Here is a 12,852-nt window from a genome sequence, read left to right as displayed (position 1 = left end):
TGAACACCTGAGGCCACTGTGACCTTTAAGTGTTACAGCACAGACTCACAACAACAGCTTGTGTTTATTACACTAAAAACTTTATAAACCCATCACAAACCATATCACACAGCAGGGACTTACCTCTTCATCTGTAAGAAGGATTTTTAGAGTTGGCAGCAGAGCAACAGTCAGCTCTGTTGCCTCACTAAAAGAGATCTTTGTTTGAATCTGTGACCTGTCCAAGTGTACCTCGCTTCTCACCCACTGACCTCTCCACAACAGTGAGCTGGTTGGCGGGATGCTAATGTTTCTAGTTATTACGTGTAACCAAACTTAAAGAGTACAGATAAATCATTTAGCATAATTAAAGTTTTACTGTCATGTTATTGGCTGTTAATATGATTGCTGTTGTAAGTATGTGTTGATCACTAACAATTTAATTAATTAAATCAATCATTAAATTAAGTTTGTTTGGAAAAAGAGGGAAAACTCATCCACTGACCACATGGTTCTAGGTTCAATTCCTTGGAGTTAAAGGGCTAATCCCAGAGCCATTTACCAAAATAATAAATAAATATTTAAATAAGACGTGCATGCGACTGCGGTCACCTTTAAAGCACAAAGTTTTTTTTGAGCAGTGAGGTGAACTCGGGTGGATCTGTGTGTTCACAGAGAAAACCTTCTGTAAGCAGATTAAGGAGTCAGAAGTTCTTAATCCTGAAAGTTTAGAAAAATCCCAGCAGCATAATCTTTGCTGTAAGTGGTTTATGAGCGTATATAAGAGGCTGACACAGCGGCAGCGGCAAAGAGCTCAGGGTCACAATGGGAAAACACTTCCACCTGTACGAGAACATCTCCAAAGTCAGTCCCTTTGAGGGGCCCCAGTATTACCTGGCCCCTGTCTGGGCCTTTTACCTGCAGGCCGCCTTTATGGGTTTTGTTTTTTTTGCTGGCACTCCTTTAAACTTCATTGTTCTCGTGGCGACGATGAAGTACAAGAAGCTCAGAGTCCCACTCAACTTCATTCTTGTCAACATCTCCTTCTCCGGCTTCATCTTCGTCACCTTCTCTGTCAGTCAGGTGTTCTTAGCCTCCATGCGAGGTTACTTCTTCCTGGGTCACACGCTGTGTGCTCTGGAGGGTGCTGTGGGCTCCGTGGCAGGTAAACCACCCAATCCATCGGCAGGATGTGTACAGGTGTGTGCAGGTGCAATGGTGTGTTTCTCCCTCCTCCTCAGGTCTGGTGACCGCCTGGTCTTTGGCGGTGCTTTCCTTTGAGAGGTACCTGGTCATTTGTAAACCGTTCGGAGCCTTTAAGTTTGGCTCAAATCACGCTCTGGCTGCAGTGGCCTTCGCCTGGTTCATGGGCGTCGGCTGTGCCTGCCCACCTTTCTTTGGCTGGAGCAGGTACTGTAGGCATCAGGTGATTCTGGCCGTGTGTGTCCTGCACAGGTGAGCTGACTGTCTGTGTTGGTAGGTACATCCCTGAAGGTCTGGGCTGCTCCTGTGGACCCGACTGGTACACTCACAATGAGCAGTACAACACGACCAGCTACATACACTTCCTCATGGTCACCTGCTTCATCATGCCTCTCTCCATCATCATCTTCTGCTACTCCCAGCTGCTGGGTGCTCTGAGAGCAGTGAGTCAATCAATCAATCAATCAATCAATCAATCAATCAGCCAGCACTAAGTGATTAACTGAGTCTCTGTGCTGGTAGTGTGTTTGGAGCTTGAGAACTTCACTCCATTAAAGCTTAGCCTTGTTGTTTCCTCTGCAGGTTGCAGCCCAGCAGGCTGAGTCAGCCTCCACCCAGAAGGCGGAGAAGGAGGTGTCAAGAATGATCATCGTTATGGTGGGGTCCTTCGTCACCTGCTATGGCCCGTACGCCCTGGCAGCTCTTTACTTTGCCTACTCCACAGATGAAAACAAAGACTATCGACTTGTCACCATCCCGGCGTTTTTCTCTAAGAGCGCCTGCGTCTACAACCCACTCATCTACGTCTTCATGAACAAACAGGTGAGCACACTCAGATAACACAGTGCAGAACGCAGGGTTTAGTTTTTCGCAGCTTTTCTCTGACAGTTTGAGTTGTCCCTGCTACTGAAGTGATGATGAGTTCTTCTGTTCTGTTCTCAGTTTAATGGCTGTATCATGGAGATGGTGTTTGGAAAGACAATGGACGAATCCTCCGAAGTTTCCACAAAGACTGAAGTGTCCACAGCTTCTTAATGCTCACACCAAAGTGACACAAAGAACTTTTAAGAGGGCGTGACTGAGCTGAAGAGGACCTTCACAGGTCAGAGTTTGGAGGACGAATGTTTCCTGTATTCTCATCGTTATGTAAATAAAGTTTATACGTACACACGATCAGCTGATATCTATGTTCCTGTAGAACATACGTGTTTAGATAAAAGGCAAAAATAAACATTAAAAACAGTGAAGTGTCTTTCTTTAGACTTTCTGAATAAAACGTTCACGAAACCAAACTCTGAGTTTCACTTTTTTTATTTTTTTTTATTGATAAACAGGTAAAAATGCGACATAAAACTCAGACTTTGTCTGTAGATTTTTTTAAGCTTTAAGGCAGGGGTGTCAAACTCAAATACACAGTGGGCCAAAATTCAAAACTGTAACAAGGTCGCGGGCTAACATTAATATTTACTGAAAAAAAAAAAAAAAAAAAAAAAAATCTTCCTCCAGATTTATGGACTCAAACAAGTTTTGCTGAAAAACTGAATATGGAACAAGCAAAGCTTAATACTAAACAATATATATATTATGGTAGTTGTATAATACCAGTAGGCCAGCGGGCCAGAGTTTGACACCTATGCTTTAAGGCATCTTTAAATCTTTATAAAAACCATTTGTTATTTGCTCCAAAGTGGCAACGCTCTGAAGGACGAAGCGTAAAACGTTTACGTGAGATTTTTTTCCAAATGACCAACACAGCTACGACAGTAAGGCGCTCTCACCTGAAATCACATGAGCACTCCTTTTAGTCCAACTGTGTCCCAATGACATAATTTTCTTCAACGCTAAATGAAATAAAAGTGGATTTTAGTGAAAATGGCGGGTCAGTGTTTTACGCTTCTGTACTGCAGAAACTCGTGAGGAGCAAAAACACATACGAAAAATAAAAAAGTCTGGCCTAACAACCTGGCAGTAACTGTTGAACATCAAAACTGTTTTTTCTTCTTTGGCTCTAAAAATAAATTATCTCCATAAAGTTTCCACCAAAATTCAGAAGCAGTTTGTTCCAGCGACGCTTCAATCATGTGACCTTCTAGAACTCGTCGTGTCGCAGTAGCGCCTCTCCAAAGTCTGTCACCTGACTTCCGACAAACACCTCATGCTTGTCCAGAATCTCTTTCTTGCTCAGTTTTCCATCCTGAAGACACAAAAATCAGCTGTTACACATGCAAGCAGGTAAACCGAAAGCTGCGAGGGGCGCATTTGGTTCAGCCTCACCTGGTCGGCATCAGACTCATGCAGCAGATGTTGGGCTTCGGCCTCGGCATGGTCATAGTCAGAGGGAAGGATCCAGTCCATCGTCTCCTCTTTGTCCATCTTCCCATCCTTGTTTTTGTCTCTGAACTCCGAGAACTGCTGACGCTCTGTCGCCACCCACTCAGGCTCCTCCTCGCCGTCCTGAGACATGTACATGTCACCTACGACAATTCAATTCAGTTTGTTTATATATAGCACAAATCACAACAACATTTTCCTCAAGGCAATACAATAATACAGAGAAACTCCAACAATCATACGACGCCCTATGAGCAAGCACTTTGGTGACAGTGGGAAGGAAAAACACCCTTTTAAAAGGAAGAAACCTGCAGCAGAACCAGGCTCAGGGAGGGGCAATTGGACGTGACAAGAAGTGACCAAACTTAGAAGAGGAACTTAAATCTGTTATCTGTTTGGTTACAGTCTGTTCACGCACGCACGCACGCACGCACACACACACACACACACACACACACACACACACACACACACACACACACACACACACACACACACACACACACACACACACACACACACACACACACACTTCCACCTAACAAGCACTCTGATTGGCTAATCATAAAAAGGAAAGCTGCAGCACACAGAATAAATTCAGCCGCAGGTAAATTTTGTGGTATTCAGCAGCGAGCTCGTCACAGTGCTGCCCCCTGCTGCCTGACATCACAAAAAGCATGCATAGGCTCCATGAGACCATCACTGTCTAGTCCGTCTGTCAGGAGAAGGTAAAGGCCTGACCTCCTGACCTTCAGATCAGCTGCTTCCTGTTTCCTCTAATGCTCCACCTGATCGATAAAACCTCACCGATATACTCCTTCAGGTCGATAAACCCGTCTCCATTCTTGTCGATGTCTTCGATCGTTTCCTGTGACAAAAAAAGAAAGTTAAATATTTGAAACGAAACAGTGGGTCACATGACCCCACGACATCAGTCTCACCTGCACCACGACGTCCTTCATGTACTCGTGTTCTTCAGGATGAAGAAAAGCGGTAAACTCCTGTTTGTCTGCGATGAGGTCTCCATTCCTGTCTGCGACCCGGAACCTCCGCTCGTCCCTCGACATCATGTAGGTGTAGTTGTACTCTGGTTCCTTTGGAGGGTCATCTGGAACCAAGCAATGAGAGACCTGATCAGATTGATTACAGCACAATAACATTTATCAAAGAAGACCTAATAACCTCAGATGGAGTCCTGACCCAGATAACTGCCGTATGTCACGTTCCTGTACTCGTCCCAGCTGATGCGGCCGTCGCCGTTCAAGTCGAAGTCTTTCCACTGATGCTCCACGCTGTCATAGATGTGCTTCCTCTGAGCATTTCTGATCCAGGCCTTCAGCTCCTCCTCAGAGACGAAACCATCGCGGTTAGTGTCAATTTTATCCACGATGATGCTGCAGAGACACGAATTACCAGAGCGCAAAGCCAAAAACAACATCTTTATGAGATGCAACAAAAATAAAGACTAGACTTGAGAAATATCTAACCTAACTGAACCCAAACTGAGCTCACAGGTCCAGGAAATACACTGGACTTTATTTTAATTGTATTGAGTTTTCTGTGAACACAGCTGAGCTGAGTATGTGAGTTGAAATTGTAAAGTTTCTCCTGCGTCTGCAGCAGCTGGAGGTGGAGACGATTCGACCAGTGAGGACGTCTATTTCCTCACGGTCAGCATGACACAGCTACAGGAAGTGATTGTCTGAATTTCTCATTATGCCCTGTGGACCCTGTCCCTGCACAGCGCTCAGCCACAGTCTGATCGGGCTGTACTTCAATGTGGAGAGCCGAGGCCGGCCTGCTTCTCTTCATCACTCAGAAAAACCAGGCGAAGCTTCAGATGACCTGAACTCACCCGAGTCTGCGTTGGCTCTCCTCTGGAGGAAGTTGCTCAAAGGTTTTGGCCTCCTCTTGACCCAAAAATGCTTCGTGGTCGTAGTCGAAGTTTTTCTGGTCGTCATGCTCAAGGGCGCTCAGAGGCTCCTCATGATGGACCCGACTTTTCCTCTCTGTGGGCTTACTGCTGCTGCTGACCACCACAGCAAGGATGAGGAACACAAGCACTGGACGCACCATCCTGACACACACTGTGACACACATACAAAGACACAGACATACGCACACGCACGCACACAGAAACAAAGTTTACGTTTTAAGCTTTAAATTCCTCTTTGAATATTTTCACTCACAGTCAGCTTCTCTCGCAAACGTCAGTCACATGATAATAAACTCTGGTTTTACAAACATCACAGTTTCTGTTTAATATTCATAAAACTGCTGATTGCCTCAAACTCGCTACAGCTGTTGGAGCATCAGCTCACCTGCTCTCCTCTCACCTGTGCGCGTGCTACTCTTACACCTGGCGACCGCTGCTCTGCTCGTTCCTCACACCGAGCCCCGCTGTCTGCGACCCCGGGGAGCCGCCTCTGGGCCTCCGCAGCCAATCAGAGCCCGCGTCAGACTTTTCCCTCGACCTGATTGGTCCACCTCAGTTATACGTCATGCTCCCTCGGTGATGTCAGAGGGTTGCTGTCCGCGGACTCTTTTCTCATTGGTCCTTCTTCACGAGAGGAAAGAAGGAAGCACGCATGCCACGTCCGCAGACCCGCGCGCTGACATACAGGGGGCGGGGCGGAAAAATCATGAAGTTTAAAAAAGATGAAACTTTATTTCCTGCAGATTCTTTCATTCACGTTTATTTAACTGCAACTTTAACACGTGACCCCCACTGTGGTTATCTCCAATAAAACTTTATCTATAATCTCACGTACAAACAGCAACATTTAAATAAAGTAAAAGTAGGCTACTAATAGTAAAAATGTCTTATGACCTGTTTGTCGCTGACTTTTTAATTTATGTGATTCTTTTTATTTGGTTCATTAAAATCAAAATTTGTTCTTTGACCACAGTCAATTTCTGACATAGCATCCTGTTTTTTAGGGCAGGGATAGCTCAGTAGGTAGAGTGGTGGCCCCATGATTGAAAGGCCGGTGATTCAAATCCACTGAACAGCTACCCTGCGGTACCCCTGAGCAAGGTACTGTCTATACACACTGCTCCTCGGGCGCCCAATGGTTGCCCACTGCTTCACTGAGTGAATGGGTTAAATGCAGAGAGGAATTTCCCCAAGGGGATCAATAAAGTATACTTTCTTTTTTTCCAAGTTTCGTACGAAAATGATGAGCTGTGATCTGATATTGTAAGTTGTTTTAAACTTAAGCAAAGTGCAGCAGTAATAGGTGAGGCCCTCTGTGAGAGACTGTAATCAAAAGGTGGCGCCGTGTTGCATTTAAGAACGCCCTCCATCGGAGTTCACTTTGAATGGTAAAATCCAATGGCAGACTCAGAGCTTCAGGGTGGAGCTGAAGCATGCAAACATCATCCCACGAATCTCTGGAGAGAAACACGATTCGTTTCTGCACAAAGATTTCCTTAAGTCTGGCACCCACATGGAGTCGTCTCGTTATTTAGTGTTTGCAGTGGGTCTGGGGTCTGCTTGTTCTTGCTTTTCTGTACTGCAGATTCTTCCATAATCAGCAGACTGCAGCCAGGTCTGAGGAGAGGCAAACAACACCAACTGGACTGAAGGTCACCCATCAAAGCCCTCATCAGACCCTAACCCTGACCCACCTCAACTTCTATCACCACCTCGTGGCCGTGCTCAGGCACTGCACTCTGGATGAACCCCATGTCTGAAATTTCTTCCAGCCTGCAGTAAACTGCTCGCTATTGTCAAACCACCTTGGAGCAACACAATCATTATACTTCCCCTTTCACTGTCATTTCACAACATTACAACAGTGTTGCAGAATTAGCCACTAACCCTTCATGTTATCAGCCCTGCAAAAGGAGACACACAGCTCTGTGCTGATTCTGCGCTGCATCAGAGAGCTGGTTTTCCTGGAATGCCAAACTTTATCCACACATCTTAAAACAATGTCAGTGTCTTGGAATAAAGGTGTTGGCAAAAGTAAATTGTGATGGCTTTACTGATTATTCATCACCATGCCCTCAACACTGCCATCTTCCGCACTGCTCAGAGGATAAATCAATAGAACCACCCCATGTTTTCAGCTGTGGGATTGTTCCCAAGCTTCACTGTTGAGTAACTTGGAAGGGGAACTAACTCATCTTACCTCACCTTTTACCTCCATATACATCATAATTAGACCTTTGGCATATACTTAAACAAAATCAAAAGCTCAACAATGATTAGAATGAGTCCAAATAATTTAAAGTAAAAATTTCTGGAAACCTGAGATTCTGAACTTTATGTACATGAAGATTACATCACATTTTTTCTCTTTCATAGGTAATTATTATTTTTTAATTACCCAACAGCAAGAAGACGCTGGAGTTATTATATGTTAATAATGGAGCAGAGGTCTAAACCCTTATTGATGCTGCTGAGACAGGTGTAGTGGTGTTCTTTAGGTGATGCTGCTAAATGACTCTCTACACATGTAGTCGAACCGATGTTCTAAATCCAAAACATGCTACATTTTACATTTTAGAAACATCCTACATTGAGAGTGCATGGCAAGAACGGGACCAAAATGGAGGATTTTGTAAATTCTCACTGTTATTCACAGTGGGAATGTGAACAATACTGAAAGACTTTCCACAGACGTGGCTTCTGTAAATGTGCTCCTGACTCCCGCTCAGTTCTTGTGGTCAGTGGTGTGACAGGTAAACAACTCCAACACTCAATATTTACAAATGCTCCACTGTAAAAACGCTCAGTCACTGGGTTAATATTTAACAGCACCTCAAATGTGCCAATGAACCAAATTTCCTACTTCTTAGATTTGGTCCTCAGAGGTACATTTTTGGTGGAGAGCCAGACCTTCTTATCAGCCTGATATGTGGGAGCTGAAACATGACAATCTGCCAAACGTTTATTTTGTTCCACTGACCTGAGGATCTGGATCTCCAGAGGTGGCAACAACGACGCACGTGATTCTGGATTGAAGGGAAGGGAGTTCCCCTTCCGAGACAGACAGCAACGGGGATTGGTATCCCAGGGAGGCCTCGAAGGGAGACACTCCAGTGGCTGAAGATGTCATTGAGTTGTGGGCATTCTCCACCCACACCAGCTGTGAACTCTAGGTGGAGTAATTTAAAGAAGACACACAGCGAAGACCTATCCAAGAACCTCCAGTTCTTGGAACCACAGCCTTCCACAATCACAGCCACCTCGGACTAGGGATGGTGAGGGGGACGAGGGTTCAGATGGGTGCATTTTGAACAAAATCATCTCCAAATTGCAGTAACCAATAATGTGAGAGGAGGAATGTTGTCCCATGCTCAGGGACTTTGCTGACATCTACAATCATGTCTTAGCACTGGAAAAGAACTGCCAAGGTAAAATTGAAAATCTTGCGAGATTACAAAATTTCTGAGGAACAAAGTTCAGGAATATCTGCTGAGGCTCACCAAGGCCAAGCTAACAACAACGGCATAGCTGAAGAACGTGTGTGTGTCTTTAAATACATGTCATCAATATTCAATATTCTTTCAGTGCCAGCCACCTTTCATACTGGCTGTAAGCTCAGTGAAGTTTGTATAATACTGGTTATTAGTTTTAGGGGCCAAACACTTTTTCACACTCTGCCATGTAGGTTTGGATTTTTTCCCCCCTTAATCATAAACACCTTCACTTAGAAACTTTGTGTTTACTTATGTTGTGTTTGTCTTATATTTATAATTCTTTGATGATCTGAAATAGTTCAGTTTGACAAACATGCAAAAAATAGGATATCAGGAAGGGTGCAAAAACTTTCATACCACTGTAGTGATGTGTCAATTAAAAAGCGATATTGTTCTCTTTAGCTAAGCAGTAGTGATTTGACTTTGGTAGCTCTAAACAACTATTGTGTGTTAGCTTCTGGTGAGTTTTTAAACGTATTTTGGATTGTTCGTCTATCCATAAAAATCTTGAGATGTTTGAAACTGGTGACTTCAACCGAGCAAAAGAGGATTTCTAAGGAATTGGCGAGAACAGATTGATTTTAATTGCAGCAATTCTTCTAATGAGTGACATAGGTAAAGTTTTGCAGTGCGGAACATCATACCCTACCGCTTGTCTTTGGGAAGTATGCTCATTTGTCCTAGCACAAGTAATTCTACACAAATCCAAAGTTGTGCAGCAGGGCCAGGAGTGCCAATATGATGTCATTAAATAATGGTAAATAATTAAAACTGGAGATAATTAAATGTTTTAAATGAAATTAATTAATATTTAATTTATATATTTGTTTCCAATTTGAAATAATGATACATAAATGACATATTTAATGATTTAATTAATTTGTTTGGGCACTCAAGGCCCTCCGTATTTGTTGATTTCAGCTTTACATTTAATACTATAATCTCTCTCATAAACTGGTGCTCCCCACCGGATGGCCAAACACTTTTTCTCCACCATGCTGGTCTCCAATGTTCCCTCTAAATTTTCATGTGTCTGAGCGAACACACAAACTCCCTGAGCGATCCCTTGGACCACTGTGAGCAACAGCAGGCGTGTGCACTGTGGTCACGCCAGCATCAAATCCATCCAAGTTACATGGTTTATTAAAATAAGCAAATTACAGCATTTACATTTATGTTAGACTACTGTTAATTAACTTCTTCAGCCCACTTACAATGAAAATTTTATATATATATATATATATATATATATATATATATATATATATATATATATATATATATATATATATATATATACATGGGGTGCAACAATACTCGTATCGATATTGAACCGTTCGATACAGTGCTTTCGGTTCGGTACGCGTATGTATCGAACAATACAAATTTTTAAAGGTAAGCTAGCGAGACAGAAGTTGCAACATGGCAAATTGAACCTCCCCCACCCTCATTCAGATCTGGCGTTTGGGACTATTTTGGTTTTCATGTGACGTATGACCCTGAAGGTAAGCGCGTCATGGACTAAAGTAAAACAGTATGTTGGATGTGCCACGCAATGCTCAGTTACATGGGTGGGAAGTAGTGCGTTAGCACAGTTAGCTCGTTAACGTGTTGGCCGTCCAGCCCCACGCACGGGCAATCCGTGGTAGCTCGTTAACGGAGATTTGCGGTGTTGTGGCGTTAACGTCATTTCAACGAGATTAACGCTGACAGCACTAGTGGGAACACAACGAATATGACTGCACATTTACGCCGACATCATCCTAGTGCAAAGACAAGTGGAAGCAGACAAGAACAACAAGCAGGCATGCTACAAACTTTACCCGAGTCATTTAGACAGCTGTTAGCACATGATTCTCCTTATGGGGACCTGATATGTTTAATATGCTGCTGAGAATATAGCCCAGAAGAAGCGTATAGTATAGGTTTTATTTTGGAAAGAGCCATTTCTCTGTAATAAACTCTCTTTTCCAAAGATGAGTGATTTCTGGATCAGATAGATTTATTTTTTTATTACTTTGTTGTTTCAGCAACATTAAATGTAAAAACTCTACTTTTGAGTTAAAATATATATTTACAATCTTAATAAATGACAAATTAAAAAGGCATGAACAATTTTTGTATCGAAAAAGTATCGAACCGTGACACCAAAGTATCGAACCGAACCGTGAATTTTGTGTATCGTTGCACCCCTAAAAAAAAAAAAAAAAAAAAAAAAATATATATATATATATATATATATATATCCCTGGGGCAGGGATAGCTCAGTAGGTAAAGTGGTCGCCCCATGATCGGAAGGTCGGCGGTTCGAATCCACTTAACGGCTACCCTGAGGTACCCCTGAGCAAGGTACCGTCCCTACACACTGCTCCCCGGGCGCCTGCTTAGTGGGCTGCCCACTGCTTCACTGAGTGAATGGGTCAAATGCAGAGAAAAACAAGTAATTTCCCCATGGGGATCAATAAAGTATCCATTATTATTATATATATATATATATATGTGTGTGTGTATATATATATATATATATATATATATATATATATATATATATATCCCATCCTCGTCGCCAAGAAATACCAAGGGCTCAGAGAAGGGCTCGAGAGGATGTGGAGGGTGAAGGTGACGGTGGTCCCCGTGGTAATCGGAGCGCTAGGTGCGGTGACTCCCAAACTAGGCGAGTGGCTCCAGCAGATCCCGGGAATAACATCGGAGATCTCTGTCCAGAAGAGCGCAGTCCTGGGAACAGCTAAGATACTGCGCAGGACCCTCAAGCTCCCAGGCCTCTGGTAGAGGACCCGAGCTTGAAGGATAAACCGCCCAAAGGGGCGGGCTGGGTGTTTTTATGTATATATATATATATATATATATATATATATATATATATATATATATATATATATATATATATATACGTCGTCGCCCGGATCAACAAGGTCCGCGTCAGGTGTTGAGGAACCAGGGCACCCTGACGACAAGTGGGCTACTGGAACAAGAAGGCATCGGTGGGCAAGAGACGAAAACAGGGCGTTGTTGGAATGCTACTACGCAAGTAACCCCGGCGGAAGGGGCTACACGAATAGGACCTATGGATTTTTCGATACCCAACATCCGCAATGACGGCGAAACAACTAGTAGCTCAGTGTTCCAACATTCGAAAGAAGGGACTGCTCTCACAGCTAGAGATTGACGAGGTACAACACAAATGCTATGGCAAGGAGGAGTCAGGACGCCAGGTCAGGGGGGCGATATCATCACCCCCACCCGAGATTGGGTACATAGCCCCAAGTGCGATAGGAGAAGGATCGTTGAGTGCGAGAGGAACTAACCTGAAAAATAGAATCATGGCCAAGCTTGAAACCTGGATCCCCCGTAGCCGGTTACCAAGATTACGTGAAGTACCCTCAGAAGGTCTGCTAGATGATGTTAATGCAGCACTACGGACGATACCTACAACCACGATTACCGACACTAACAAGCTTATCTACAATACGGCAGCAGTGATCAGTGAGATGCTTGGCTACAAGTTGAACAGCCACAAGGGGCAGTACCCTCCATGGAGAAGGAGGCTAGAGGGCAAGATCAAAGTAGCACGGAGGGAGGTTAGCCAACTAACGGAGTTGCAGAAAGGTGCGACAAAGAAGGTGCATAAGAAATACAGCAAGCTGTCCATACCTGAGGCCTTGGAAACTGCCAAGCAAAGACTCACAGCCTTGGCCAGCCGCTTGAGGAGGTACACCAGAGAGACAGAAGGCAGGAGAATAAACCAGCTGTTCTCCACAGAACCAGCAAAGGTGTACTCTCAGTGGCAAGGGAACAATAATAATAAGAGAACAGCACCACCAAGGCTGGAGACGGAGCAATACTGGAAGAGCATATGGGAGAAGGACGCAACCCATAACGGCAATGCTC

At 43.9% G+C, this 12,852-nt stretch overlaps 2 protein-coding genes across 3 annotated transcripts; one reads left to right on the top strand and one right to left on the bottom strand.

The window, feature by feature from the left end:
- Positions 1-798: 798 nt before the first annotated feature.
- opn1sw1 (opsin 1 (cone pigments), short-wave-sensitive 1) lies at positions 799-2,217 on the top strand (the record flags this gene model as incomplete). The annotated part of the gene is made up of 5 exons (XM_082510031.1): positions 799-1,144; positions 1,221-1,389; positions 1,460-1,625; positions 1,765-2,004; positions 2,125-2,217. The coding sequence occupies exons 1-5, from the start codon at positions 805-807 to the stop codon at positions 2,215-2,217; spliced, it is 1,008 nt and encodes a 335-aa protein (XP_082366157.1). The 5' UTR covers positions 799-804.
- A 260-nt stretch (positions 2,218-2,477) lies between these two features.
- On the bottom strand, positions 2,478-5,957 carry calua (calumenin a). 2 transcript variants are annotated; one of them, XM_082511140.1, is made up of 7 exons: positions 5,850-5,957; positions 5,369-5,600; positions 4,714-4,907; positions 4,455-4,621; positions 4,321-4,381; positions 3,457-3,656; positions 2,478-3,376 (listed from the first exon to the last, which is right to left on the bottom strand). In XM_082511140.1, the coding sequence occupies exons 2-7, from the start codon at positions 5,587-5,589 to the stop codon at positions 3,272-3,274; spliced, it is 948 nt and encodes a 315-aa protein (XP_082367266.1). In that variant the 5' UTR covers positions 5,590-5,600; positions 5,850-5,957; the 3' UTR covers positions 2,478-3,271. The 2 variants fall into 2 exon arrangements, with proteins under 2 accessions (XP_082367266.1, XP_082367267.1); XM_082511141.1 differs by having other exon boundaries at positions 5,835-5,940.
- Positions 5,958-12,852: the final 6,895 nt, after the last annotated feature.

The sequence above is a fragment of the Aulonocara stuartgranti genome, assembly GCF_965226115.1.
Source record: "Aulonocara stuartgranti genome assembly, chromosome: 17".
Taxonomy (NCBI): Eukaryota; Metazoa; Chordata; class Actinopteri; order Cichliformes; family Cichlidae; genus Aulonocara; species Aulonocara stuartgranti.
The sequence above is the reverse complement of the archived record's forward strand: the minus strand, read 5'-3'. Positions and strand labels throughout refer to the sequence as shown.

What these genes read in the sequence shown, in the direction of transcription:
- calua (XM_082511140.1), bottom strand. Translation starts at nt 5,589, where the DNA reads ATGGTGCGTCCAGTGCTTGTGTTCCTCATCCTTGCTGTGGTGGTCAGC. An exon ending in GACATACGGCAGTTATCTGG is followed by an intron (nt 4,622 to 4,713) that starts GTCAGGACTCCA and finishes GCTTGGTTCCAG; the next exon opens with ATGACCCTCCAAAGGAACCA. An exon ending in CGACCTGAAGGAGTATATCG is followed by an intron (nt 3,657 to 4,320) that starts GTGAGGTTTTAT and finishes GAATTGTCGTAG; the next exon opens with GTGACATGTACATGTCTCAG.